This window comes from Dasypus novemcinctus, chromosome 4 (assembly GCF_030445035.2).
Source record: "Dasypus novemcinctus isolate mDasNov1 chromosome 4, mDasNov1.1.hap2, whole genome shotgun sequence".
Lineage (NCBI taxonomy): Eukaryota > Metazoa > Chordata > Mammalia > Cingulata > Dasypodidae > Dasypus > Dasypus novemcinctus.
Genome location: NC_080676.1, coordinates 73,648,077 through 73,672,592, shown reverse-complemented (window position 1 = coordinate 73,672,592; position 24,516 = coordinate 73,648,077). Strand labels below are relative to the sequence as shown.

Sequence of the window (24,516 nt, the reverse complement as noted above, 5' to 3'; positions counted from 1 at the left end):
ATGAGTGAACAAATTCTTATTGTTTAAACTGACATTTCATGGTATTTGCTTCTATCAGCATAGGAAACGAAAACACCTCGGGTGCCCCTTGTCTTCCCTCGGCCTCAGTGTCCTTATCTATAAAATGGAACATTCAGACTAGATGTGCTCCAAGGTTCCTGCCACCTCTGTTATTCTGGTTTTCCTGATTCTGTCCTTCCCACACTGCTAGAATTCCCCACGCCCCTAAACTTACCTTTGCTTGGGTGAGCCAAGCAGCTGATTCCAAGCAGCTGCCTTGGTGCCACAGCCTTGCCCTCTACCAATGCCTGCTCAGGAGTCAGCTGGCTCCTCCCCAGCGGTACGAATGCCAGGTGAGCTGGCTGGGTTGGTTGGTATTAGAAGCCTGGGCTTTGGTCCCTGAAACACTTCTGTCTCTGCTTGTGTCTGCAGCCATGTGGCTGGTTCTCCTCCTGCTGTGGCTGAGCCCTGCCGCCCTGATTCGTAGGACAGGTGAGGAGCCACGCTAGCCCCTGCACTAGAGGTCAAAGGGGAGCCCGGCCTCTAGTTTCTTCCACTCATTCTTTTCTGTCCCTGGTAGGATCTCCTCAGGGCTTGTATTCATTAATTTGTTAATTGAATAATTCATTTACTCAGGTATTTACTAAGTCCCTACTATATGCTTAACGTGGCTTCTCTGTGTGTCCACCTTCACATTTACAAGATGTTCTTGAATGATCATCTGGGGAGGATGGTGCTTTGGTTGGGGAGATGGGGAATGTCCAGAGGAGGTTCCTGTGTGTAGGGGCAGCATGGGGCACTGGACTGTGAGCTGTGGGGGGAGAGGAGAAGAGGTGAGTGTGACGAGCCCAGATCCAGATGAATAGGCAGACTCACCGGGCAGCTGCCAGGCACCAGTCCATTCGGCTTGCTGAAACATCCCTGGAGATGCAGAGCTTCCTGGAGGAGAGAACTCTCTGCCATTGGTAGGAATACTTCTGTGGAGAGGGGAGCTTCAAGGGGCATACTTACGTAGCAATACATACGTTATTAAATTGCTTTATAAGCAGGGCTTCTGGTTAAGGGCAGGGCTTTGGTTTTGCTGAGTGGTGTCTGCAAGTTTGGAAACGCCACTCAGCAAAATCTTGGCTGAAGCCGGATTTCTGGGGACCATAGAGGAGGGGAGAGGCTGCTCAGAGTTCCCCCTTCCTCATCCTCCCCACACAGAACACATCCTCTTCTCTATAAAATCGTCAAACAGATCTAAAGATTATGCTCTAGAAGGGTCCCAAGCTATTAACCATGGGTTCTTTACCCAGCCCCATTTGAGCCTGTCCCTGGCCACACAGCTAGGACTTCTATTAGCTTCTTGGTTTGAAGGCAATGGGACAGACGTAAGGGAATCATTTGAGGCATCCTCCACCAGGAAGCCCTTCCTGATAGCTCACATCCCCTCTGATGAATTCCATCACTCTCTTCTCTTACTGCAAGCAGGACACTTTTTGCATAGTGTGAAAACGTTCTGTTTATCTGTAGTCGACCCCGTTAGACTGTGAGCTTCTGGGGGGTGTTTACTGTGTGTGTGTTGGGGGGAAGCAGGGGGAGCAAAATACATCACCATGACTGACCATGGTACTTGGCTCAGAGAATCACTCAATAGAATAAAATGAATGAATGAGTGAGTGAGTGAATGGGTGCTTGGTCACCACGGGGAAAGACGTCCCTTCCCTTCTCCTCCTGTCATTTTTCGGATGGTACCTGTCAGGATTATTAAGAACCGTAACACTCTCCTGGTCCAAGGACACTGTGGGGACTCTGGGAACCCGAGTTCAATTCAGATCTTTTTACATAAATTAAATAAAAATTATTTGGCACCAGAAATTCAGAGACACACTTCTTACCTTTAGGGAGTTGGAAGGCAAGACAGAGAGAAAGCAGAAACCATAACGGAGGCAGGACGACTGCTATATTAGAAGTTGAAAACAACAGGTTTTAAGACAAAGAGGAAAAGATGAATCCCAACTGGGAACATCGACAAAGCCCTCTCTAAATAGATTGACTTTATTTTTTTAAAAACATTTTGTTATGGAAATTTTCAAACATATACAGAAACAGATTAGTATAATGAGTCCAATGTAATGGTAATTTTGGTCAGCTTCAAAATTATCAACACTTTGTCCAAGCTTTTATTCCCCATATTTAAAAGCTATAACCGCAGAACTTTATCAGAACTAAAATAATTCCTTACCATCATTTAATGCCTGTGTTCAAATTTCCCCAATTGTCAAAAACGGCTTATTTGAATTAGGATCCAAACAAGGTCTCCACGTTAATATTTAACTGGCGTATTTCTTAAGTCTCTTTAAATCTGTATCAGGTACCTCTCCCTCTTTTCATGTTGAAGGAAAAGGGGTACTTGTCCTATAGCATTCATTACATTCTGAATTTGACTTATTGAATTCTTTAACATGTCCCGCTGTCCCCTGTAGTTTCTGAAATCTGGTAATTAAGGTCCAGATGAGAATCAGCTCACTTTTAGCAGGAATACTCTGTAGGTGGGGCTGTGTACTTCCTATGGCACCCCAAAGGAGATAAGTAATGTCTACTTGTCCCACCTTTTTGACCTTCCGATGTTAAAGTTGATCAGCCAGATCCTGCCTTTTTCTTTTTTTTTTTTTTTAAAGATTTATTTATTTATTTAATTTCCCCCCCTCCCCTGGTTGTCTGTTCTCGGTGTCTATTTGCTGCGTCTTGTTTCTTTGTCCGCTTCTGTTGTCGTCAGCGGCGTGGGAAGTGTGGGCGGCACCATTCCTGGGCAGGCTGCTCTTTCTTTTCACGCTGGGCGGCTCTCCTCACGGGCGCACTCCTTGCGCGTGGGGCTCCCCTACGCGGGGGACACCCTTGCGTGGCACGGCACTCCTTGCGCGCATCAGCACTGCGCATGGCCAGCTCCACACGGGTCAAGGAGGCCCGGGGCTTAAACCGCGGACCTCCCATGTGGTAGACGGACGCCCTAACCACTGGGCCAAAGTCCGTTTCCCAGATCCTGCCTTTTTAAGTCCATTATAAAAGTCCTCTATCAATCTTCCTCCAAGGGTTTTATTATTATTATTTTAGTTTTTTAAATTTTTTGAGGTATCAGTGTCAGCAGTTGAATCCCGGACCTTGCATGTGGGAAGTTGGTATTTAACCACGGAGCCACACTGGTGCCTCTGAGTTCTTTTCATTTGTTTGCTTGTTGTTGTTTTTCTTTTTAGGAGGCACCAGAGACTGAACCCAGGACCTCCCATGTGGCAAGCAGGCACTCAACTGCTTGAGCCACATCTGCTCCCTCTTTAATGGTTTTAGTGTCCACTGATGATTGTTGCTTAGACTAATTATTTCATTAAGGTTGCCAAAATGTGGTTTTCTAGTTCTGTCATGTCTTCTGCATTTATTAGCTAGAATTCTTCCAAAAAGAAGACCTTTCCTCATCAACTATTTCCTCATCAACTCTTTGGTTTGTATGGAAAAACTGGATAAACATTTGATTCATTTATTTATCATTGCCTTAGCAATTCTGTAAAGGTGGAATTTAAATGTGACCTTGAAGTACAAGGATGCTTTCTTCTAGTTAATATGGAAGGAAAGGATCTTCCAATTAGAGTAAAACTTAAGCAAAGTCTCAAGAGCAGGAGAATTCAGGGTGTTCAGAGAATGGCAAGGAGAGCAGTGTTAAGTGCAACAAGAGGGCTTTTGAGTGAGAGCCCTAAGCGTGGTATAGTGGGAAAAGCAGTGGAGAAGTCAGGAATGCTGGTTCTACTTCCAGCTCTGTCACTAATTCAAGCATGACCTTGGGCACATCACTTTTCCATTCTGAGTGTCAGCTACCCCATCTCTAAAATGAAGAGATTGCTCTAGATCAGTGACTTTCAAACTTTTCTGGCCACAGTTCATATTTGTGAATATACTCTACACTGTCAGTCAGTACATACATACATGTATATAAAATCAAACAAATTTCAAAGAAAAAACCGGTTTTACTCCTATGATATACAATGTTGAGGATATTTCCTTTTCCATTCCAGTCTAGTAAAATGAATGCTGGCCATGACTCCTGAATCGATCTTTGACTCATCAATGGCCTAGAACCCTAGTTCAGATGGTCCTTGGGGTTAATTCCTCTGCAGACCGTCTGATTGGTACCTGGTGATGACTGATGCTGGACCAAGCACTTGGGAAGAGCAACAAAGTGAAAAGGGAAATTAGCCATTTGCAGGAGGCTCTGGAGGTGACTGTGAGACAGGTGCCAGGCCAAATTCAGAGGCCACGGCCACAGCCAGCCCCATCCTCACCTGGAGAGGTTAGTCACCTGGGCCCTTGTTTACACAACAGGCTGGGCGGGCTACACCTGATTCCACAACCTCTCAAAGGCCTGCTTCTTGTTGATCTTGTCAACTTTGGAGGGCCTTCAAGTCCCCTAAACAAAGCCCCAGGCAGGTGCTAACTTAAAGGGAGGCAACTGGGAAGGTCAAGGTAACATAGAGGGCGAACACCAGCTACCCTGAGCCATGGTCCCTACCTGCCCAACGCCTTGCTGTCCCCACCTGTAAAGGAAGATGAGTCCCCTGATCCCGAGTGGACAGGCAATGATCATATAATAGTTCAGTTGAGTAACTTGAGGAATGGGGGCAGTTGGGGCTGGTGAGGCTGTTTTGTGAAGGAGACCATGGAGACCTCTCTCTAACTTTCTGGGGGTTTTCTCTGTCCCTTTTTATCACACTCTCTTCTCTTGAGTGCTGGTTTCTCTCTTACCTCCCTCCCTTCCTTACAGTCACTCCTCGGACTCCCTCCTTTCTGGTCTCCCTTTTCTGTCTGTCTCTCTTCCATCTCTGTCTCTCTGTCTCTCCCTCTTTAAATAACAGCTTTATTGAGAAATAATCCACCCACCATCAAATCCACCCTTTTAAAGTGTATAATTCAATGCTTTTTAGTAGATTCAAAAGTTGTACTACCATGATCATTATCTAATGTTAGAACATTTCATCACCCCATAAAGGAGCCATTAGTTGTCTCATGCAAAATTAGCAGAAACATAATATTGTCTCATGGTGTTCATTGTTTTGTGATGGTTACAGTGAACATGGGAAAATTTTCTTGAGAGTAGAAATAAGAACCCAGCACCCTTTAGCTAAGTCCTGTGCCTCTCTCCTCATTATTCCTTCCTGGGCCCCAGGTCACTGCCGCTAAGCCCGAATATCCCTGTCTGAGCCCAGACCTTGTGTCCACCCCCTTTTCTTCCCAGGCAGAGGAAGAGGCAGAGGCTCTTCCCTGGAGGGCTAGGACTGGCCTCTCGGGGATTTCCACAGGTGCAGGGTATCACAGCTCTAGGAGAGTGATGTTAGGGGGGTTGGGATCTAATAAACCCATCACCTTCCCCCTCAGACCTGCTGCTTCTCCTGTTTCTGTTTCTGGTTCCTTATCCTCCAGCCTCCTGGACTCCAAACCTCAGAGTCACCTTTTACTTCTTTCTGCCCTGGCCTTCCCCTTCAAGGTGCTGAGACTTCCTCGTTCTACTGCACGATGTCACTCATATTCATCCCTCTACATTCCCACTGCTGGAGTCCTAGGTCACCTCCTCTTAACCGGCCCTGCCCCAGACTCTCCCCTAAGTGGTCTCTGCCCAGGCAGAGCTCTGGTGTTGCCAGTTCCCTGCTCAAAGACCGTCTCTGGACCTCAGAGCTCTTCTTGTGTCTAAGACCCAGAGAGGGCAATGCTTTGTCCAACAACTCACTGCTCTTGGGTGACCATTCAGAGCAGAGCAGGAATGGAACCAGGACCTGCTGATCTGACTTTAAAGTTCCTTCCAGCCCTGAGAGTCTGTGACTCCATTACACTGGCCCAGCAGTGTCATGGGCACTGGGTTTCCTTGACACCCAGAGCTGCTTCTATCACAGTTCTTTCCCAGGTGCTTTCTCTGGCCAATGGCTGTGGATATAGCACTCAGGTTCTTGGGCCCTTGAGGGAGTAAGAGTCTACTCTAGGGCATTGGGAAATATATTTCAGAGTTTCATCACCTTCCCCATGGCCCAACTCCCCTAAGCTTCTCTAAGTCACCACCTCCCACTTCTGCTCCGCCCAGGCCCTGCCTCTGCCTTTGAGACCAGCACACTGACCCTCTTCCTTCTCCCAGCTGGTTCTCTCCCATCTCCATCCCAGACCCTCGAGCCTGGCTCTAACTGGGATGCAGAACTCCCTGGATGTTGAAGATGTGAGGACATTAGAGATCAGAGTTCTGACCTTGCACTGGGAGCTGTCTCCCGTAGGCCTCTGAGGGCTGGTCCCTCTCTCTAATGCTTGAGGATCCAGATAGGTGTGAGAGCCCTCACTCATCAACTCATTTATTGAGCATCTTAAGATGGATATATTTTTGAAGAGCACCAACTACGTAGCAGGCAATGTGGGAAAGCTTTACTATCTTATGTGGTCCTTACAACAACCCAGTGAGGTAGGATTATGCCCATTTTACAGATCAGGAAATTGAGGATCAGAAATGTTTTATAATTTGTCCTAGTGAAGCAGGTTAGTAAAATAGGGAATCAATAGATGGATCTGGAACATGGCAAAAAATCCACGTGGACATCAATAACCCCAAGATGGCTGCTGGAAAACCCTCCCCAAGATTCTTCCACTCAGAAGATTTCCTCCAGAAGCCAGGAGAAGCCCCGGATATTCCCCAAGGACTTTATCACTGGGCCCTCCCGGGAGAATGATGGGAGAAATAAGCAATCAAAATGGTGAACAGCTGGAACTCCTCCCCTGCCATTAGCAAAGGGGTGGGATAATCAAGAGTTCAAAAAGGCGGCACAGGGCCTAAGCTCTCTCATGCACTCCCTCACCTGTGGACCTGTGCCTGCCCTCAGTGTACCACTTTTGTCGTTTTTCCTCTGCCATGTGACCACACAAGTAAACTTGGGCATTTATAACTATAATGGGGAATTGTAGTCTGTAAATCAGTCTGCTTTATGATTTTTCACCCCCTTCCTCTCTCCTTGGGACCCCTGATCCGTTATTTTCTCCCATTTCTCTTTCCTCCCTACCTGAATAAATTACTGGCCTAACTCACCTGACATGCTCTTGAAATTCATTTCTGCAGCATAGTCAAGAACGTAGACAAACTCCCCTAACACTAGAGCACAGCACTCATAAACTATGTCTAAGGTCCAGAACTAAGTCTAGGGTCCAGATGAAACCCCGCTCTGGTGGGGGGGAGGTGAAATACCACCTTCTATGGCCTTCTAGGCCACAGAATTTGAGGGACTAAATATCACTGCAGAAGTGGTTCCATTTCTTCAAACCCAAAGTCAGTGGGTAGCAGTCACAGGGCAGGGTGCGCAGGAGGTGGCAGCGTGCCTGAGAGCCCTGGACGCCTAACCTGGTAGCTCCTAGCCGGCGCATTTGTGATCACCTGGCTGCATGCTGGGACTACCCAGGCCCACCAGGCAGGCGGCCCAGCCCTTCTCCTTGGGCTGGGGAAGCAGGAAGGTCAGTGAGACGCAGCAGGCACGTCTGCCACAGCCGGGATGGGCTCTCTCTGGGGCCTGGCTCTACCCCTTTTCTTTTGCTGCTAGAAGTGATAGTGAGCAAAAGTGTGTTCTTTTCTCCCAGTGAATCTTTAAAGCCAATTCCTGAGACACAGGGGTTTCAAAGAGAGACAGAGTTTATTTGCTTGCATAAGCAAAGGTCAGTCACTTTATTTAAAAATTTTTTTTTTCTTTTTTCTTTTCTTTTAAATCTTACATTCAAAAAATATGAGGTCCCCATATATCCCCCACCCCAAGTCAAGTCAGTCACTTTAGACAGCCCGGAAACTGCCTTCCTGATCTGCAGAAATTCTAATATTATATAACATTGGTGTGCTAATGAACAATTGGGGTGGATCTAGACACAGGTTCCTTCATTAATAAACATTAAGGGGTTGACCAGGAAGGGGTGGGCCCCCAAACCAAGGCAGTCACAAGGTTGTAATCATTATCAGAGATGAAGGCTCAGGGACGGGGTAGAGGTCAGCCACAGGGTTTTCACGTGGATCTCCAGCAGGAGGCTTGAGTGGTCACATCACAGCAGTAAATACACACAAGGGTGAGCCCAAGTTTACAGTAACCGTGAACAGGGGTGAGAGCGCTCCAGCGGGCCTCAGGAATGTCAGGTATTAATTTTGCTATTGGTAATAGAAGACGTGAGACAGGTTGGTGTAGGGAAAGGGAAGGCTTGGGTCACAGCTGAAGACCTGGCAGACTACGTCGTCGTAGCCAGCAGGCAACGTGGCTGTGAGACCCCGCCGGGACGCCCGAGGGATCCTGTGAGACCCTGGCCGTACAGAATCTCATTTGGAACAAAGGGAGTCAAATAGACCCAGAAGTTTGGGGTTTCCCAGGGCCCCTCTTCAAATACCTGTAGCAGGCTGGGCAGGGAGGTGAGGCACTTCCAGGGCTCGGCTACATTGATGGTCCGATGCGCTATACGGGGTGAAGCCAAATGCAGCGTAGGCTGAGTGGAGAGAACCCAGCAGGGAGGTCAAGGCAGGGGCTAAGTGGGAGGCAGGAGGAAAAGTCTGGGTCAGGGTCCTGGGTTGAGGAGGTGCTGCTGAGATGGCCAGACGCCTAGGCAAGTAACTGGTGCTGTCACCAGGGGGGGCAGTCTCCTTCCCTGTCCTTTGCCATCTGGATGTGAGGAGCTAGGACTTCTGTTTGAGGGAGATCAGAGCCAGCCTGGCACAGTTCCTGAAGGCCCAGGAAAGCCGCAGGCTGGGTGGCTCCCCACAAGCTGTCCTGTCCCAAGCCGGGCTGTGGGGCAGCCGGGTGCATGGCAGCAGGGCAGCTTGCCAGGCCCCTTCCACGGAAGGATGGGGAGGTCAGGCGGGTTTAGGGCTGGGAGTGTTGTAAAAAGACATGTAGTCTGGGGTCTACCACTCACCAACTGTCAAGCCTTGGAGGCGGGGGAGGGAGAGCTGACAACGGTTCAATACCTCTTACCAGGTGTTACTCAGGAGATACCCGCCCCTACGTGCCGAGGCATCTCCGTGTTTCAGAACGGAACGTGTGCATCCACTTATTGGTCTGTGGCACATCATCAGCTCATTGACTGCTGGGAGCAAGGCCATCTCGCATCTGGGCAGGGCCATGCAGAGGCGGCCCAGGGCTCCACGGCCTGCAGTTGAGCATCCCCTCCGAACTCAGCGGTGCTTCTCTCTGAACGGAGCCAGGACTGGCTTCTCGTATATTAACCCAGGGGCCAAGATGTTTTGTCTACTCGGTATGGGCCTGTTCTTATCCTTCTCTTGCCCAGGCTAAAGCTGCCATTGAGAATCCTCCTTCTTTAAAAAAAATTTTTTTCTCTATTAGAGAAGTTGTAGGTTTACAGACCAATCATACATAAAATGCAGGGTTCCCCTCTAGTATCCCACCACCAACTCCTTGCTTTGTGTGGAACACTTATTACAACCGATGATAGCACATTAGTATAATTGTGCTATTAATTAAAGCCCATAGGTTAATTTAGGGTTCACTGGTATACAGAGTAGTTCCATGAAATTTAAAAAAAATTTTTATTCTGTTAACATATATACAATCCAACATTTCCCCTTTTAATCATATTCAGATATACATATTTCATTGTTGTTAATTGCTTTCACCAAGTTGTGCTACCATGACCACCATCCATTACCACAACATTTCAATCATTCCAAGTAGGAACCCTGTACATTTTAAGCCTCAACTTCCCATTCCCTATCCCCACCCATCCTCTGATGACCTATATTGTAAAATCTGACTATAAGTTTGCTTTTTCTAATTGTTTCAAATCAGTGAGACCAGATAACATTTGTCCTTTTGTGCCTGGCTTCTTTCACTCAACGTGATATCTTCAAGTTTCATTATTTTGTTGCATGCATCAGGACTTCATTCCTTTTTTATGGCTGAATAATATTCCATTGTGTTTATATACCACATTTTATTTATCCATTCATTGGTTGAGGGATACTTGGGTTGCTTCCATCTTTTGGTAAATGTGAATAATTCCGCTAAGAGCATCAGTGGGCAAATATCCGTTCAAAACTCTGTTTCAATTCTTTTGGGTAACACCTGGTAATTTGCTACGTAGTTCTGTAGGTAGTTTTCTGAGGAATTGCCAAATTGTCTTCTACAGTGGCTGCACCATTCTACATTACCACCAGAAATGAATGTGTTCTATTTCTCTGCATATTCTCCAAGACTTATTTTCCATTATTTTAATAGCAGCCGTTCTAATGAGTGTGAAATGATATCTCGTGGTTTTGATTTACATTTCCCTGATGGCTAATGATGTTGAACATCTTTTCATGTGCTTTCTGGCCCTTTGCATAGTTTCTCTGGAGTGATGTCTGTTCAGGTCTTTTGCCCATTATTTAATTGTGTGGTTTATCTTTTTGTTAAGTTGAAGATTTCTTTGTATATGCTGGAATTTTTTTTTTTTTTTAGATACAGTGTGCTGAGGATTGAACCTGGGACCTCATATATGGGAAGATGGCACTCAACCACTGAGCCGCCTCAGCTTCCCCGAGTTGGTTTTCTTGTCTGTTTTCTTGTTGTTTGTTTTTGTTTGTGCTTTCAGGAAGCACTGGGAACTGACCCTGGGACCTTCCATGTGGGAGGCAGATGCTCAACTGCTTGAGTCACATCTATTCCCTATGCTGGATATTAATCCTTTATTTGACATGAGTTTTCCAAATATTTTCTCCCATTGTATGGTCAGGGGTTCTTAACCTTTTTTGATCCACGAATCCCTTTGCCAGTCAGGTGAAAACCACAGACCCCTTACTAAGTCTACACTATACTGTGTATTATTTAATACATATATCATACCCACACCAGCATGTCCCCAGAAGAATAATGTGTGTTTTTTGGTTTTTTAAAATTTATTTCTTTATTTCTCTCCCCTTCCCCCCCTACCCCAGTTGTCTGTTCTCTGTGTCTATTTGCTGCATCTTCTTTGTCCGCTTCTGTTGTTGTCAGTGGCACGGGAATCTGTTTCTTTTTGTTGTGTCATCTTGTTGTGTCAGCTCTCCATGTGTGCGGCATCATTCCTGGGCAGGCTGCACTTTCTTTCGCGCTGGGTGGCTCTCCTTATGGGGCGCACTCCTTGTACGTGGGGCTCCCCTACGCGGAGGACACCCTTGCACGTATCAGCACTGCACATGGGCCAGCTCCACATGGGTCAAGGAGGCCCGGGGTTTGAACTGCGGACCTCCCATTTGGTAGACGGACGCCCTAACCACTGGGCCAAGTCTGCCACCAGAATAATGTTTTTTTGAATTTCAATTCAGGCTCACAGACCCCTTGTTATGAACCCCTGGTGTATATTGCCCTTTCACTGTCATGATAAATTCCTTTGAGGAACAAACATTTTTTATTTTGATGAGGTCACTTTTATCTATTTTTTTCTTTTGTTGCTTGTGCTCTGGGTGTAAAGTTTAAGAAACCATCACCTTATACAAGGTCCTAAAGATGCTTTCCTATGTTTTCTTCTAGGGGTTTTATGATCCTGGCTCTTACATTTAGGTTTTGATCCATTTTGAATTGATTTTTGTATATGGTTTGAGATAGGGTTCCTCCTTTTTTATTCAAATGGAGATCCAGTTTTCCCAGGACCATTTGTTGTATTGTACATATTGAATGCCTTCTCATTTCTCTCTGGATATATTTTTCATCTGTTTTCCTTGTGATTACTATAAGATAAAATTTAACATACTAAATATGTAAAAATTATATTTGATTTGATACCAACTTAACTTCAATAACATGTATATATATTTTTCCTATACCCCTCTGTCCCCCACCAATTTTTGTGTTTGTTACCACTTACATCTTTGTACATTTTATGTCCTGAAACATAGATTTATCATTACTTTTTAGGCATTTGACTTTCAGCACCTGTGGGAATTAAGAAATGGAGTTACAGGGAAGTGGATATGGCTCAAGTGATTGAGCTCCTGCCTATCACATGGGAAGTCCTGGGTTCAGTTCCCGGGGCCTCCCAAAGAAGGGAGCTGGTATGATGGGGGAAGAGCAGCGATATGATGTAGCAAAGAGACACAAAGAGGAAGGACAATGAGAATCACAACAAACCAGGGTGCAGGGATGGCTCAAGAAATTGAGCACTTTCTCCCCTCTGGGAGGTCCCAGGTTTGGTTCCTGGTGCCTCCTCAAGAGAAGATGAGGAGACAGCGAGTGCAAACAATGAGGTGGTGGTGGGGAAATAAAATAAAATAATAAAATAAAATAAAATAATATAAAATAAAATAATAAAATAGTGGAGTTACATACCAAACAATACAATTCAAGAATACTGGAATTTACAATTACCTTATTAGTCACCTTTACTGCAGTTCTTTATTTCTTTATACTGCTTTGAACCACTGTCTAGTGTCCTTTTGTATTGCTTGTAGGGCAGGTCTAGTGGTGATGGACTCCCTCAGCTTTTGTTTATTTGAGAATGTATTAATCTCTCCCTCATTTTTGAAAGAGTCCTGTTGGATGTAAAATTCTTGGATGACAGTTGTTTTCCTTCAGCACTTTCAGTATTTCACCCTACCTTCTTCTTGCCCCCATAGTTTCTGATGAGAAATCAGCACTCAATCTAATTGGGGCTTCCTTGTATATAAAAGTTGCTTTTCTCTTGCAGTTTTCAGAACTCTCTCCTTTTCTTTGCCTTTGATAGTGTAGTCAACATATGTTGGGGCATATTTTTCTTCATGTTTTTCCTGTTTGGTGTTCTCTGAGTTTCTAGAATGTGCATATTCACATCTTTTGCTAAGTGTGCCAAGTTCATTATTTCTTTGATTATTCTTTCTGCCCTTTCCTCTCTTTCTTCTCCTCTGGGACTTCCATAATGTTTATATTGTTGTGCTTGATGGTGTCCCGTAGCTGTCTTAGGCTATTTTTGCTTTTAATATATTTCTTTCTGCTCCTCTGCTTGACTCATTTCAAGTGTCTTGTCCTCAAGTTCACTGATTCTTTCTCCATCAGCTCCAATCTGCTCTTGAAACCCTTCTTGGCATTTTTCATAATAGTTATTGTGGTCTTAAACTCGTTGTTCTGTTTGGTTGCTTTTTAAAATGTCTATCTCTTTGCTCAGACTTTTAAATTGTTCATTCATTGCTTTCCTGGTATCCTGTAGTTCTTTCTCTGTACTTTCTTCCATCTCCTTAAGCATTTTTATGAACTTTTTTTTTAAAGGCTTTGTTCAGTATGTCCACATTCTTTTCTTCTTTGTTGGCATTTCCTGGATTTTTATCCTCTTCCCTTGGATGGGCCATCATTTCCTGTTTGTCTTGTACTCTGTTGCACACTGTACATTTTAATATTTTAAAATGTCAGCTCTCTGGTTTACTCTCTGAGATGTCTGTTTCTTGGCTTTGTACCCAGCTGGTGATAAGAAAGAGATCTTCTTGAGCTTCAGTCCTCTCAGGAAGGTCTGCCCAAGGTGAATGCACGTGCAGTGTTTTCCCTGGCCTACTAGGCCCCTGTCTTTTCCTGGGCTCTTCTTGTTTGTTGTTCTGGAGCTCCCCTATGCTTCACGGGAGACAAACCTCCCTCTCCCAGGTATTGAAGCCAGCAGGCCTTTGTCCCCCTCTGTCCGCCTCTATCGTTTTTTTTACACTCTTTTCATCAGCTCACTCTGCTTGTGTCTGGAGGGCAAATTCTGGGAGAAGGGACACTCTGGTGAGGACTTTTCCAGTTCAGTCTTTCCTAACCAAAACAGGGCCAGGGCCCCATGAAAGGGGAACAGACTGGCTCCAAAGTGCCCTATGGATGGGATCAAAAGGGCACAAAAAACTTCTCTGATGCTCGAGCTTTCCTGGCCTGCCCGGCAAATGCAGCCCTTTAGCGAACTTTCCCTCACAGCCCTGAGGAAGCCCTTTGTTTTTAAGTCTCTACTGCCTCTGCCCCTGTGGGGGAGGGTGGAGATAATGGCTGCTGCTGCTTTTGTCTGGGGTGAGTCGAAACAATTGCTGAAACAATTGCTGTCCGCAGAGCCAGGACCCAAGGCTGATAGATTTATCAAATGAAAATACAGAATATCCAGTTAATGTTGAATTTACAGTTCTTTACTGTAATTTATCAGACTCTCCCTCCTGCTCTTCCCTGGATGCTCTACAGTGATCTTCTGGTCTCTGGAGTTTCAAGATAGTTGTTTCAGGCAGCTTCCGCCTGTTAAATAGTCATTGTGGTGGAAGGACTGAATCCTGGAGCTCCCTACTCAGCCAACTTCCCGGAAGTTATAGAATCCTCCTTCTTTTTCTTTCTGGCCAAAACTGAAATGGCACTCAACTTTTCCAGAAATCTGCACTGTCAAAGCTCTTTTGCACAGTAACTAAGTGTCACATGCAATCCTGAGACGGTCCCTGTCTGCTATTTGGGCTCCTGGATCTCTGGCAAGGCCTGACCTTCGGGTTCTGGGCTAGGTGCTTTCGACATACGTTAGCCTGTTTTAATTCTTACAACTATCCTGCACAGTAGGTATTAATATTATTGTCCTCTGGGAAACAGGCTCAAGTAGGCTAAAAAAGTTCCTCTAGGAGACAAGGTAGCAAGTAATGGAGGCAGATTCACACCCAGGCCCGGCTGACACTGAAGCCTCAGCTTCTCCTCTACCAAGACTGCCTCTTTGATGGGTGAAGAGTGCCCAGGTCTTCTGAGGCACAGATGAAATCATGTGACTGTGCTGAGCAAACTTTGAAGAAAAAATAATATCGAGCACCTCTTCTGAGTCAGGGCCTGGGCTAACATAAACTACCTCATTTAAACCTCAACTAGCCCTGAGAGGGAGGGATGGTTACTGTGTTTTACAGGTGATGAAAGCCGGGAAGCCCAGAGACTTGCAGCAAATTGCTCAAGTTTGGGAGAACTAACAGCTGAACTCGGGCCTGTGAAACTTTTCTCCAAACCTCAGCTCGAATCCATCCTGCCAGACGCACAAACTCCAGTGATTTCAGGAAGCAGGAGGGGAAGTGAAGTGACCAGAGGCAAGAGAATAGACAGTGGCAGGAGCTGTGGTTGAAGGCCTGAAGGTCTTCACTTTAACATTTAAAATGTTGCAAATGAAACCATCCCGCAGGCTGGACTCCTTGCGTCTGCCACCACCAGTGTTGGCCCTGCGCCCTCCAGCATGGGCAGGGACAGTGTGACGTGGCAACTGCCCAGGGGGACTGCACCTGGGCAGGGAGAGAGGCCTGTTTTCTCTGTGCCTGAGTGGCTCTCACCTTGGCCTCACATTGGACTTACCTGAGGGATTTTCAAAATACTGATGTCTTTGCCCATGGTCAGATTCTGCCCATGTGGTCACAGTCTTTGGGGTCAGTCAGCTCCCGGCTCTCCTTCCTATTAGCTGTGTGAACTTGGACAACTCCGCTGAACTTTCTGAGTCTCAGTTTCCATATCTGGGGGGAAGTTTGGTTTATCAGTCAGTCAACAAATATTTATTGCCAGGACTTGGGCTCTGGGACTGAGGATATTGGTGAAGGATTAGATGTATGTATTTATAAATGATGTGTTCTGCTTCACCTGGCTGGTGTGCAAATATGGTCACATACCAGTTATTTTTCCAATTTATTACTCGAGCACCTGAAACTCTTGCTAACAGGAAGTCTAGAATCTCCTTACTGACAGAAACCTTTCCAATGCTAACTGGCAGTCCCCATTAATTGTCCAAGGCCCTGGAGTTTGCTCACTTACGAAAGAGTCGATACTGCTTCCAAAGTGACTCAGAGAAAGAAATGGTGAATCTGATCACGCCATCAGCAGGCCCTAGTTTTTGGCTGTCTTTGCTTCTGCTGCCGGAACTAGCCCCAAACCACCTGATTCTTGTTGATGGTGGCAATGATGATGCTCTTGCTTGCCAGACACTGGCCTAGTTGGGCTCCTGCTTTTGCTTTAAGGTTGTTTGTTTTCTCTCTCTAATTAGGCCCCTGATGTCCCTGTTTTACCCTCACTTGGTGTATAACTCTGTGCCAGGCTGGCTGGGTCCAAGGGGCTTCTTGACTTGGAGCGCCTCTACCTTGAGCCCCATGTCCTGGAACTGGGTTTCTTGGCAACTCCACTTTTGGGTCCTGAGGCTACTTTTGGATTAATGAATCTCAGAAAAGACCATCTCGAACCATCAGAAACCCCCAAAAGAGAGGTCATATCTTGATCCCCTTCCTCCCAAGAGTAGGGTAAATACAGGATGCCCAGTTACTAGAATTTTAGGAAAACAATGAACGGAACATACTTACCCTAAAAAATTATTCATTGATTATCTGAAATTCAACGTTAACTGGATATTCTGTATTTTCATCTGATAAATCTATCAGCTTTGTGCAAAAGACTCCTTGGCCCACTTACAGAGTGGCTTCCCTCTCCCTCTACTAGGCCTGTCTTAGGAGAAGCTCCCTTTGTCAGGCTATTAAGGATTCTGCTATAACCTCCCCCTGGGTAATGAATGCCCACTGGTCCTCTACTCACACAACTAAGCAGAGAAGTTCTGCCTTATGGAGAAGTTCTAGCAGCTCCTCGCTAAAAAGGTTAAGTGTTTCCTCATCTGGATCCCTGGTACATTGTTTTTGTAGCCTGGTACGTTGTTTCTGTAGCTCTGCGGTTCCTTCCCAGGCCCACATTCAGGAGCAAGGTGAACAGGGGCGTGTAGTGCTCCTCTTTGCCGTGCTAGAGCCCCAAGGGCTCTGCCTGCTGTCCCCCCTTTTGAAGCAGTCACCACCTGTACTGTCTCCAGGGCGTCCTCTCCCCCAGTCCTCCCCAAAACCTCTAAAGATAAAACCAAGGCTTTCTTATGTTTTAGTGGTTTTCATTTCCATCGGGAAACATTTGTTGGATAAGAAAAGTGTTGGGAAAAAAACAAAGATTCATTCAGGAAATTCTGAGAGTCCTAGTGCCTGCTCTGCAGTTCTTAGCCTTCTACCTTCTTTGCTACCCTGGAAGCTGGATCATGGGCACAATGTATTCCCTCTGATGGCCTGCAGACTCATGATCAATGAAGCTTCTGGGTTTGCTTGCCTCAAATGGGTAAATTGGGTTTCCAAGCACGTATGCCAGGGCAACCCCAGTTCCACGGGTACCACACTGTTTCCTTCTTCCTTGTTTAATTAGATGAAAAATTGGATAAAACCATTCCCCTTACCCACCCTCCTCCCAGCAGTATCCAGGGCATAAACACAAGAGTAGGTGTGGAGTCAGTCCTGGCACTCAAGGCTTACAGAATTGGTTTTATCCAATGCAGGCCCCAGTTCCAGGAGATCAGACTCTTTGGTGACAACAAACCACATCAAAATGTCTGCTGTATCTCCAGGGCTCAGGACAGGATCAGAGGGAGCCTTCTGGGCCACTGACCTCACCGAGACCTCAGCCCCAGGCCACATCCTTTTGGAAACTCAAACCCTGAGCAATGAGACCGCTACTCGGACCTTACCCCTAAGCAGCACTGTTTCAGAAGCAGAGACCATGAAAACCAAGCCCATTTCCCCTGCAATGGAGACCAGAGCCCTCACAAAAACAATACCTTCCAAGTTCATGGTTGCAACCTCCACCCCTATGGAGACATCAGCAACAAGTGTCAGCACAGCAGTAACTGAGACATCCATGTTTGAGACTGTTACAGATAGTGATCTCACAAAAGTCATCTTTGATGCCCTCTGTACTGAGGGCAGCTCTGAACAGGCCCAGATGATCAAAATTGATGTCTTGACCTTGACTCACACCTCCACAGAAGCTGAAGCCCTGGCCTTGGAGGGAAGTGCCTCCCCTGACATCCCAGTTCCAGCCATTGCCACCTCACGAGCCCGGACACTTGAGATCATTGCTCCAGCTAAAGCTTTGGTTGCCTACATCATAGCCAACATGGAAGTTACCAATTGCAACATTACAGAAAAGACCGCTATCAGCCCTGGGACCTCAGACACAACTCACAGCCCCATAGAAGGACTGGAGGACCTGTCTACCCCTGAGGCCTTAGTTTCATCAGACTCCACTGAAGCCAAATCACACATCACTGAGATGACACCTTCTGTTGAGACCTTAACAGCCAGCACTACAGAATCAGCCACGCCTGATACCACAATTCAGACCCTACTCACTACCAGTAGGTCCACAGAAAAGGAAACAACAGCCAAGGCTACCACCTCCAATGGGAGTTTCATGATGATTAGCCTGCATCCCTTGGAAGAATCCTCAGCTCTCTCTGTTGAGGCAGCAAACCGTGCCAAGGTCACAGGAGCAGATCCAGTCTCCACAGAGGCTGGATCAACAATAGGCAAAGCTATTTCCTCAGCTGGGTTCTCAGCTACAGTCTATGGCCCCTCAGAAGTAGCCACCATCAAGAACTCCACCCCTCCAGAGCCTTTTACCACAGATAGCACAACCAACGTACGCCTCCCCATCAGCAGGAGCCCTCTTCCTTCTATCCATCTGACTACAGCCAACAGCAGCCGAGGAACAAACATCACCTCAGCAAAGACCCTGATGGCAGCCAGCACTGCCAGAGGGAAGCCTCCAACAGTCCTGCACACCACTGCCCTGACAAGGCAGACCACAAAATTTACTACAGGTAAGTGGTGTCCCATGTGTGATCTTCAAGGATTTGAGGTTAGAGTGTCCAGGATGTCTTCATGCTTAAGAACTACAGAGGAAGGAAGAATCCGGGGGCCTACTCTAAGCCATCTCACTGACATCATCTCTTTATGATCTTCTAATTGTTCTTGCCAAAATCAGTAATATACAGAGTTAGGGTGGCATATGGAAAGAGTGCTGAGCTGGAAGTCTGGAGAAATAGTTTGAGTTTTGCTCAAACTTAGGTTGCTCTTAGCAACCTAAGAGACTTTGGACAAATCCACCTCTCTCTTTCTGGGCCTCAGTTTCTCCACTGGTAGCTGGAAGAGATTGGATGAACACTAAAGTCCTTTCTAGCTCTGGCCTCCTGTAAAGTTAACTGTTGAGTAATCAATATGCATTCATTCGGCAAGGCCCCAAATTTTATTTAAAAGACATGACCCTCGTGGGGCAGCATGTGGACATCTGGTCTGAGTTGCTGCCCTCCAGGCAACTGGGACACCATGAAAGTGGGTCTCCCTGGATGTGCTTTCTGGAGTTGATACCATAGATAATGACTTAAAAAACAAACAAACATTGGATGAATGTTCAGGAGGTTAAAGTTATATCTTTGAGTCAACAGATACTTATCAGAACCTTCTTGGGCAACCCAGCATCACAACCTCTTGCACCCCAGTAGCCTCCTCCTCCATTTCCTTCACTCTTTCCTTATGCCTCATCCCTGTGGTTTCCTCATCCTGCCCTTCCTTTCTGAGGAGATGAAATAATGATGTTAATCACCCCAGCCTTACTGATTTTCTTCTGTTTCAGGCAGGGATGATCTAAAACTATTTCACAAGCAGGAAACATGGGCACTAGCTGAATGTTCTGTGTGATACCCAGCAGTGCACCATGAGTTTTCCATATGTTATCTCTTCTAATTTAACCTTCAAAACAGCCTTATGAGGTAGATATTATTAGCTCTTCTGATAGATGAGGAAACATTTAAAGATGGTAACTAAATTGACCTAGAACAATAGTGGTGGGATTCAAATGAAAGTCTGGTTCCAAAATTTATACTCTTCCCGTTGTACTCTGCATTTATTTTATTATTTTACCTTATTTATTTTTTTGAGGTACCAGGGCCAGGGATTGAACCGGGGACCTTATATGTGGGAAGCCAGTACTCAACCACTGAGCCACATCAACTTCCCTGAGTTGGTTTTTTCATTTGTTTGCTTTTTGTTTGTTTTTGTTTGTTTGTTTTTAGAAAGCACTGGAACTGAACCTAGGACCTCCCGTGTGGGAAGCTGACACTCAGCTGCTTTAGCATGCATAAGTCGTACCTGCTTCCCTGCTTTTATTTTTTAAAATTCAATTTATTAATATATTTTCTTTTTAAAAATTATTTGTTGATTGGTTAATTGTCACATGCTTTAAAATTCAAAAGGTACAAATGGGTATACTATGAAATATCTTTCTCCCACTGCTATCCCCTAACTACCCAGTTCCCTTTAACCAAGGTAACTAATGAAATCACTTTCTTATATATCCTTATAGACATGTAATGTGATATGGAAGCATATATATTTTTAAATATTCTCTTCTGTCCTCCTTTATATGCAAGTGGAGCATCAGTAAACACAGATCTCTGAGCTAAAGCTATTCTTTTAAATTATTATTATTATTATTATTTTTTAAGGCGGTAAGGGTTTGAACCCAGGACCTCATACATGGGAAGCAGGCACTTAACCACTTGAACTACATTTGCTCCTCAGTCTTTTAAATTATTTTTTATAGCTGATCAGGGTTATATTTTGTTTTCCATAATTTATTTAACCAGTTCTCTATGGATGGACATTTAGTTTTTTTACAGTATTCTGTTATGGCAAACAGTGCTGCAGTAAAGAGCACATTTCTCAAAGGCATGTTATTATTTGTAGGATAAATTCCTAGTAATGCAATTGTTGGGTCAATTTTAATAATATTCTGATAGGATGAAATGACTACAAGGTGGCAGATCCAGGCAAGCAGGTTAGGGCTCAACAAAAGAAGGAACTTTCTTACAGAGCAGCTAAACCAAGAAGGCTGGATTCAAAGACTTCTTTAGGTTGTACCAACATTGATTTGGAAAAATTGACCAAGGGCATCCCCTGAGAGAGTCAACATTTCCCAACAGACCCATCCAGCACCTCCAGGCCTTGAGAACACTAGATCCATTTCCATTTCTCTCTCCTCACACTATCCTTTTGACTTCTCCAAATGAGGGTTGTGCCTGTAGCCATCATTTCCTTCACTCTTTTTGGGAATATATTATAGTGGGCCCAATTGTGTGGGAGAGATAATCCTCTTTTCTCTTGCAGCAAGTACGTGTATCCCATTTGAACACAGTCATACTTACACTTGAGTGTGCACACATGGATGTGGGTGGGAGAAGGGAGGGAGAAGCAAGGTAGCACAATACATGTGAATCCTAAATCGGTTTGACGATGTTTTCATCTTCTTACTGTTCTCAATTTGCAGGTGTGGATGAAGGCTTCCTCCTCCTGCAGCTGAGGGTGGCCACCCCAGAAGACCTCACTGACCCCAGAGTGGCAGAGAGGCTCATGCAGCAGGCAAGTGGATGCAGAGGAGTGGAGAAGCATGGGAGGTCCTTGGGGATCCTAGAGGAATCTTTGCAATGTGAAATTTTTTTGTCCCATCTCCAATTTTCTCGTCAAAAATACTTATGGAGAGGTAAACAGGACTCTTGGTTGCAAGTAATAGAAACCCAACTCACAGTAGCTGACACAGAAAGGACAAGGTACTGACTGAGAAACCTAGAAGTGGTTCTTGAAGCTTCAGTTATGTTAGGATCCAGGAGCTCAGATATGACCGTCAGGATTTTCTCTTTCTCTTCCTCTCTTGGCTCTACTCCCTTCATTCTATGGCATCTCTCCACATATAAGGAAAGGTAGCTGTGATTCCAGCTTAGCAACCTCAGCGAAGAAACGCACATTCATCTCCCAAAATCCACACATCACACAGGGAAGGACTGTCTCATTGGCCTGCAAGGGCCACTGTGACTAACAACCCAACCATGACCACATGGAGTAGGCAGGACAGTCCCCAAAGGAAATAGGGGACTGGACAGGAAAAAAATCCATACATGTACACTCTAGATGAGGACCAAGATTGGGTTGTATTTGTACAAGTTGGGGAAATTCTCCTAAAACCTAAGACATTGGACAGAACATCTACTAGTGGAATTCTGGGGTCAGGGCTTTTGAGGATGGTGTGAATCACCGGAAGCTTAGGACAGGTCAACTCAGTGCAGATTTCACTGGCTTGGCCTCTCCCCAGCTCTATAAAGTATGAGATGGAGCACAATGTGATGGGCTGTGTCTAGGCTCCACTCACAGAGTGTGACTAGTGAAAACTCTGTGCACAGCCCAATGTGACTTGTCCTTTTGGTAGCGTGTACCTGTGAACCTCTCAAGCTTGCATCTAGCACCTCTCACATCTTGCCAGGGGCTCTGGATTGGTGTCATCTCTTGCAAGGATTAAACCTGTCAGAGATGCTGGTTGGGGTCTTATGCCAGGGGTAGAGTCCTGGAGCCTGGCTGGAGAGGTGAGGTGGTTACCCTTAGCAAATGGAGGCAGGGTGTATCCATTGCAAGTAGGAACTTTGTTGCAGACAAAACAAGCCTGGCTATAACAAGTGAAAGAGGGGTTTGTTGCAAGGTGCAAGGGTGCATAGAATCAAAGGATTGCTAGAGGAGCAGGCTTGAAAAACAGGTGGGAGGAAGGGCTGAAGGAACCCAGGGGCATCTGGAGACTAGGCAGTGGAAACATTCTGGCTAGAACCCAATCAGCTGCTAGCCGCTGTTGCTACTGGATGCGGCCATGGCCACTGGGCATTGTGCTGTCTGCACACACTGTTACAAATGGGTCCCTTTGTCTTTGGGTTACTTCTTTCAGAGTCAAAGTACCCGGCTGGGAACATTCAGTGAGCTGAGCCTGGTTGTTATACCCAGACCCCACGTGAAGGGGAGAGATTCTCCGAATCTCTGAAGTTCTCCTGGTGGTAGGGACGCCCAACAGGACTCCCAAAATGAGGAATTTCCTAAACATGGGATGGAGTTTTGATATTGGACAACCAAGTAAATTACAAATCCCCATGGCACATGATAATCAAGTAGTAAGTGCAAATCCTAAGTCGGAGTTGAGTGTCAGGCCTGAGCCCCCAAGCAGGAAACTATTTCAGGTGTCAGAAACAGGGGCCTCAGAAGCAGGTCAGGCAGCTGTGGTTCAGGATCCAGGCCACCAGGGAGATGGGTGTCAATTCTTGTTGGGAGCCACTGGCGGTGCAGGGCTCAGAGGTCAGACAAATGGTGAGTTTTGAAGCCAGATAGATCTGGGTTTGAATTTTAGTCTCTCTCACCCTGGCTGTGGGAACTCGGGCAAGTTACTTCATATTATTTTCCTCTTTTATAAGATGGAGTTGATAATACTGGCTTCACAAGGTTGCTGTGAGGCTTACGTGGCATAATGTGCATGAAGCACCCATGCCGTGCCCAGCCCACAGAAGGCTCAGGAAGTGCTGCTGCCTTCCTCATACTTTCCCTCCCACCATCTCTTCCTGTCCTTGGCCTATGGTGAGCTGGAAGTAGCCCCTGGTTCCTTTTGCCTTCCAGCTTCGCCGTGAACTACATGCCCACATGCTTCCGGTTCAAATCTCCCTGCTGCGCGTCAGGAGGGGCTAAGGAACGTCGACTGCAGCCAGACGTGACCCATGGGCGTGAAGGAGGGCAGTGCTGCTTACGGCCTGGGACCCCACCTGCAGACTTGAGCCACGGTACTGTGCTGGGATGTGCCTGGAAACTTCCTACTTTCAGGCGATCGGCTGCCCCAGACCCCTTACCCCATACTTGGCAGGGGGACCCTGGCCACATATGTCTGAGTGTGTGTGTGTGAGCATGGGCCCCCTGCTCCCAGAGGTGTCCTTGGACTTCTCTTGGCCCATTTGTAAAGGAGGACCTGATCACCCATCTGTCATCTGCTGTGTGCTCCCGTCCTGTATTAAAATTATTTTCAGTGTGGCCAAGAGGTTTTCTATTTGACCTGTATATTTTTTGACATTTTTACGATATAGGGATTTTGTGCATCCTCACTGCTACCTCCCTACTTCATGCTCTCCCAGTTTTGGTTTGGACCTTGATTACAGCACTGACTGAGGTTGGCCTTGGGGCCTGTTGAACTGTGAGCTCCTTCAGGGCAGCAACCAGACTTCTTCGTCTTAGGATCCCCTGAACCCAGCAGGGTGCCCAGCCTGGTGGAATTGACTTGAATTTCAAAATCTGGCCACAAGCAGATTTAAAAGAAAGCCTACAGTACTCAACCCTTCCTCCCACAGTTTACAGCTCTCACGTTACTGTTTCATTAAAATGAAACATGGTTTATTGGTTTTTTTTCCTACTGTAAAAGTAAAGCTTGCTTATGATTTAAAAATTTTGAAAAATGCCAAAAGACAAAGCAGATAAAGGGGAGGGGAAGAAGAAAACAACTTCCCCAATCCCACCCACCCACCTTTTTTACACAACTATTGTTTTTGCTTTTTTAAAAATGTAATGTATTTTTTAATTTTTTAAAAGGATATTTAGATTGCATAAATGTTACATAAAAAACGTGGGGGATTCCCATATGCCCTGCACCCTATCCTGCACACATTTTCCCATATTAACAACATCCTTCATTAGTGTGGTACGTTTGTTACAATTGATGAACATATTTTGGAGCATTGACACTAAGCCCTGGACTATAGTATACATTGTAGTTTATACTCTTTCACATACAATTTTATAAATTATGACAAAAATTATAATGTCCTGTATCTGTCATTGCATTGTCATTCTGGACAATTCCAAAGTCCCAAAAATGCCCCCCCCTCCCATTACACCTATTT

At 45.7% G+C, this 24,516-nt stretch overlaps 1 protein-coding gene across 2 annotated transcripts; it reads left to right on the top strand.

Annotated features, from left to right (window-relative positions):
* Positions 1-393: 393 nt before the first annotated feature.
* MUC20 (mucin 20, cell surface associated) lies at positions 394-23,658 on the top strand. Of its 2 annotated transcripts, none has more exons than XM_004465840.3 (4): positions 394-492; positions 17,269-18,591; positions 21,096-21,187; positions 23,249-23,658. In XM_004465840.3, exons 1-4 carry the CDS (start codon positions 435-437, stop codon positions 23,315-23,317), a joined length of 1,542 nt encoding a protein of 513 aa, XP_004465897.2. In that variant the 5' UTR covers positions 394-434; the 3' UTR covers positions 23,318-23,658. The 2 variants fall into 2 exon arrangements, with proteins under 2 accessions (XP_004465897.2, XP_004465898.2); XM_004465841.3 differs by having other exon boundaries at positions 395-492; positions 17,338-18,591.
* Positions 23,659-24,516: the final 858 nt, after the last annotated feature.

Bases quoted from the DNA above. Each gene is read 5' to 3' on its own strand.
- MUC20 (XM_004465840.3), top strand. From the start codon at position 435: ATGTGGCTGGTTCTCCTCCTGCTGTGGCTGAGCCCTGCCGCCCTGATT. The intron at 493-17,268 runs GTGAGGAGCCAC...TATCCAATGCAG, and splicing joins CGCCCTGATTCGTAGGACAG to GCCCCAGTTCCAGGAGATCA. The intron at 18,592-21,095 runs GTAAGTGGTGTC...CTCAATTTGCAG, and splicing joins GACCACAAAATTTACTACAG to GTGTGGATGAAGGCTTCCTC.